Source organism: Meleagris gallopavo, chromosome 13 (genome assembly GCF_000146605.3).
Source record: "Meleagris gallopavo isolate NT-WF06-2002-E0010 breed Aviagen turkey brand Nicholas breeding stock chromosome 13, Turkey_5.1, whole genome shotgun sequence".
NCBI lineage: Eukaryota > Metazoa > Chordata > Aves > Galliformes > Phasianidae > Meleagris > Meleagris gallopavo.
In genome coordinates this window covers 10,831,595-10,836,124 of record NC_015023.2, presented here as the reverse complement: position 1 = coordinate 10,836,124, position 4,530 = coordinate 10,831,595, and the positions used below count along the sequence as shown (strand labels likewise).

Genomic DNA, 4,530 nt, shown 5'->3' with positions numbered 1-4,530 from the left:
TGAGCCCGGCGGGATGTCTGAGCCGCCCCTCACGCTGACGGACCCCGGGAGCGCCAGCAGGGACCCCCGGAGCTGCTCTTGGTGCCGTCAATGACCTCGAGCCCCCCCTGATGCAGCCGGAGTCCCCCAGAGCTGCTGGTGCCATCGCTGGTGGGCCCATGGAGCCGCCATCAGTGATCTCTGGAGCTGCTCTTGGTGTTGCCGGAGACCCCCAAGGCCTTTCCTGAGCCACCCCTCACACCATCAGAGCCCCCCACGACTGACGTCGAGACCCACCAAGCTGCCCCCGTTGCCATCTGAGACCCCCAAGGCTTACCTGAGACCGACAGAGACCCCCCTGGACTGCTTCCAATGCACCAGAGACCCCCAGAGCTGCCCCTGGTGCCAGCAGAGACCCTCGGGGCCTCCTCAAACCAGCCCCAGTACCAGCAGAGAGCCCAGACCCAGCCTGGTGCTGCCAGAGACACCACAACATCCCCCCCACCACCACATCCCGGCACCTCGTGCCTCACTGACTGCTGCCTATGGCACTCCAGGGCGGCAGAAGGACAGGTTGTCTTGTGTTGTTTTGGATTTGTACAATAAAATGTTTTGTTTTGTTTTTCCTGGTGACTTCTGCCTGCTTGGGGCTGCTGAGATCCCCACAGAGCTCCGGGGTGGAGCTGGGGGCTGACCCTGCTGTGCCCCCATTCAAACATCAGCAGTGGGGGTACTTGAAGCCAAATAACCAGAGTAAAGAAATACAAATGATTGTTTTTTACCTTTCCAGCACAATACACTCTTTTGCCGGAGCAAATTAGAAATACAGAACAATTTCCTACCAACAAGAGGAGGACGACACAGACATGTAGGGAAAGGGATGGAGGCACAACTTCCCTGGGCAGAGGTGGCCAAGGGGATCCCCGCTATGGTGGCAAAGAATGGAGTCCTTAGGGACACCATTAAGAGAAACCCACTGGTGAGGGGGGGCTGGGCTCCATGCTACACCACTGGGTGCCCCGTGCTGGTGGTATCAGGTGTGGCCATCTGTGTCCACTGCCCAGGAGGGACAGTGCTGTGGCTTTGTTCTGCATGGGGAACGCATCCGGCCTGTGTTGTGCTCATGGGATGGAGGGCTTGGGTGTCCACTGGGGAGGAGAGGATCAGGGACACCACAGATCTCAGCTCTGGGCTAATGATCCTCGGGTTGTGGAGCTTCTGCCCTCCCACCCTCCCCACGTACTCACATAGCAAGACAAGAGGGATAGAAAAAACAATGCGCACTCAAACACAAAGACTTCTCTCACCACGGCTGGCCAATGCAGGGCACCGGGCTGCTGGCACTGGTGGTGGGAATATGAGTGCAGGAAGAACTGGGCCTGGCATCTGCCGGGAGCCTCCAAAGGGATGCAGAGACGGGGCAGGAGCTGCGGGGCTCCAGCATCCCCACTACTGGCTCCCCTCCTGGTCCGAGGTGTGGGCCTTCATCTGCAAAGGGAAATGCAGAGCGGGTTCCTGGGCTGCACCCAGAGCCTGGATGCAAAGTATTGGCAGCAGCTGGCCATCACCTTACCATCTCCTCCGTGTCTGTGCTCTCCTCGGTGCTGTCCATGTTGCGCCCATCCCCTCCGCTCCCCTGCTTGCCTCGTGAGCCCGCTCCCAGTGGGGCTGGTGATGCTGAGCCCACCTCTGCCTTCTTCTTCTCACTCTCCTTGCACACTGCAGGGACAGTGGGAGCTCAGGGTGCCCATGCAGAACACCCAAAGTGGATGAGGGAATGGGAAATGTCTCCATGGGGTCTGGACGTGATGTGCATGGCAGCATCCCTCACCCGAGAGCCGCTCCCTGCGCTGGTCCATGCGCTCCAGGCTCTCCAGCAGGCTGTCCACCCGCTCCTTGATCTGGCTCAGCTCCCCCTTAATGGAATGCAGCTCCTCGGCTCTCACTGTGGGAGCGGAGCCCTCAGCATCCCATGGGATCAGCACCCAGCACCCTGCGGGTACCCGAGGCCACCATGTCCCACTCACGTTTCATCCGTGTCCCCGTGGAGCTGGCGCTGCTCCGCGCCCCGTGCTGGGGGCTGGGGCTGCTTGTGCCTCCTGCTCTTGCATGCGTTCTCCTGGCCTTGACGGGGATGCGGTTAATGAGGGGTGGGATCTTCTGGTACTCATACACCCTGAGGGGGCACAAAACGGCACAAAAACTCCCTCTAAGGGTGCTCCCCTGGGGCAGAAGTGGGGGACGGGGATACCAGGACCCCCGTGTCATGGCCTTGCACTCACCGGTATGGGAAGTCATCCCTGTAGAGGTTGTAGTCCAGGTCGCAGGTACTGCTGCAGGAGGGGATGGAGGACAACTAGTCAGCACTTGCAGCACTGCAGGGCAGAGACACCTTCCTGCTGCAAGTCCCCATCCCTGCAGAAGGCTCTGAGATGAGGGTTTGTGTTTGGAGCACGGTCACTGCCTCGCCATGTGCTGGTGCTGCTTGGCAGCATGACCCAGAGCTGCTCCACAGAGCATCCCATGGGATGGGCAATGGCTGCTGCACTCTGGGGGCCACTGGGACCACGGTCCCTGCCCTGCCAGCACCGCATCCCTGCGCGGCCCCAGTGCCATGGCAACGGGCAGAGCAATTAATTCCATCTAGAAGCTCTCTAACGAGACGGAGCCCGGTGCTGACTCTGGGTCATAGAATCACACAATCATGAAGGTTGGAGAAGACCACCAAAATCCCCAGGGTCGACCCCAGCCCGCTCCCACCATGCCCACTGTCCACGTCCCTCACTGCCACATCCCCACAGCTCTGGGATACCCCCAGGAATGGGGACTCCCCCACCTCCCTGGGCAGCTCTGCCAGTGTTCATTCCAAGAAGGAATTGTTCCCAATACCCCACTTCTCCCCTGGCACAACTTGAGGTCATCACCTCTTGGTCATGAGCCATATGTGCAGCACCCAGCATGAACAGGGGACCCCCAAGAGCCAGGGATGGGGAGCTGCCCCAGGGGTGGGACCTGCTCCAGGGATGGGGACCCATCCTGCTGCTGGCGGTGGCCCCATCCCTTTGTGGGTAGGGGTGCTGTGCCCTCAGGCTGTCCACTAAGGTATCTCATTGTAAAAACCATGGAGCTCTTCTTACAGGTAGAAGAATCATGGAATCATAGAATAAGCCTCCAAACCCTTCAGTGAGATGGGTTTGGGGCTCAGTCGGGACCCCCCAGGAGCTGCTCATGGGGACCCACAGATGCACAAGGAGCCCATGCACTGGCACTCACGGGTACAGGCTGCTGCTGTGTGGCCTCTTTTGGCCCAACCTGACCCGGCTCGGCTTTGCCTCCCTGGCCATGTCCAGATCTGCAGGGAGAAAGAGCAGGGCCATGAGTGATGGAAAAACCCAAACTCACCACCAGGAACCCCAGCGGATGGCTCCTGTCTTTGCTGAAGGAGCTCCAGCCCAGAGATGCTCCAGATGTGCTTCGCTGCTCCCAGAAATGGGGTTATTTCTACAAATTGCCCACTGCTTTCTTCCCATCATCATCACCGTGCCCATGGGTCCCATGGCTCATCCCAACCAACCTTACCATGCCTGCCTGTCCTATGGGTGTCCCAACTATCATCACCATGTCCAGTTTTCCACAGGTGTCCCAACCATCATCACCATGCCTGGATGTCCCATAGATGATTCCTTCTGATTGCAGATGGCTCCCATAGGGCTTGCTGCACTGCTTGCTTTCAAGTGTGCCCCCACCTGCCCCATGTCCCCAGATCCCCCAGCAGTTCAATGCCTGTCATGAAGCCACACGAGAGCATCACAAAGAGAGCTAGTAGACACTTGCTCTATGTGACACAGCAGTGGGACCATCCTTGGGGGCAGAAGACCAGGGTCAGCTGGGCTCCACCACCCCTAGGACACCAGTCCTGTGCTGGGGCTCCTGCCCTGAACCAGGTATCTCAGTACTGGAGGAGACATCCATGTCCTGGGAGCATCTTGCTACTGGGAGGGTGTCCCTGCACTGGGTGACAGTGGTGATGTCCCGGTAGCAGAGGATTTCCCTGTTTTGGAGAGCAATGGATACAGGGGAGCATCGCAGAGCTGGAGGACATCCCTGTCCTGGGGTTGATGGTGTGGGGACATCCCAGTGCTGGAGAGCATCCCCATCCAGGGGAGGGACGGGAGGTGGGGAGCAGGACATAGAAAGCATCTGGGCACTGGGATGAATGGACATCCCGACCCTGGAGGAAATCTGTCTGCCGGGGAGGAACAGATAGCAGGGAAGCACCTCCATAGGGGAGGACATCTCTGGTTTGGGGGTTGGTGGGGACATCCCGGTGCCCTGCCCTGCGGAGGACAACACAGGAGCATCCCGGTACCGGAGGACAGCCCAGCTGTGGATGCCCACTTCCCACATCCCCATCCCGGTACCCACACCCCCATCCCCGTACTCACACCTCCACCCGTCCCGACCGCTCAGAGCGCTCATGGCTCCGTCCTCAGCCCCGGTCCCGGCCCGAGCGGCCCCGACCCGAGCGCACCTCCCCGGGCCGTACCACGC

At 59.9% G+C, this 4,530-nt stretch overlaps 1 protein-coding gene across 1 annotated transcript; it reads right to left on the bottom strand.

Annotated features, from left to right (window-relative positions):
* Positions 1–502: 502 nt before the first annotated feature.
* LOC104912984 (RNA-binding Raly-like protein) lies at positions 503–4,515 on the bottom strand. The gene is made up of 7 exons (XM_010717876.3): positions 4,425–4,515; positions 3,253–3,331; positions 2,262–2,312; positions 2,007–2,155; positions 1,811–1,924; positions 1,553–1,698; positions 503–1,467 (listed from the first exon to the last, which is right to left on the bottom strand). The coding sequence occupies exons 1-7, from the start codon at positions 4,456–4,458 to the stop codon at positions 1,429–1,431; spliced, it is 612 nt and encodes a 203-aa protein (XP_010716178.1). The 5' UTR covers positions 4,459–4,515; the 3' UTR covers positions 503–1,428.
* Positions 4,516–4,530: the final 15 nt, after the last annotated feature.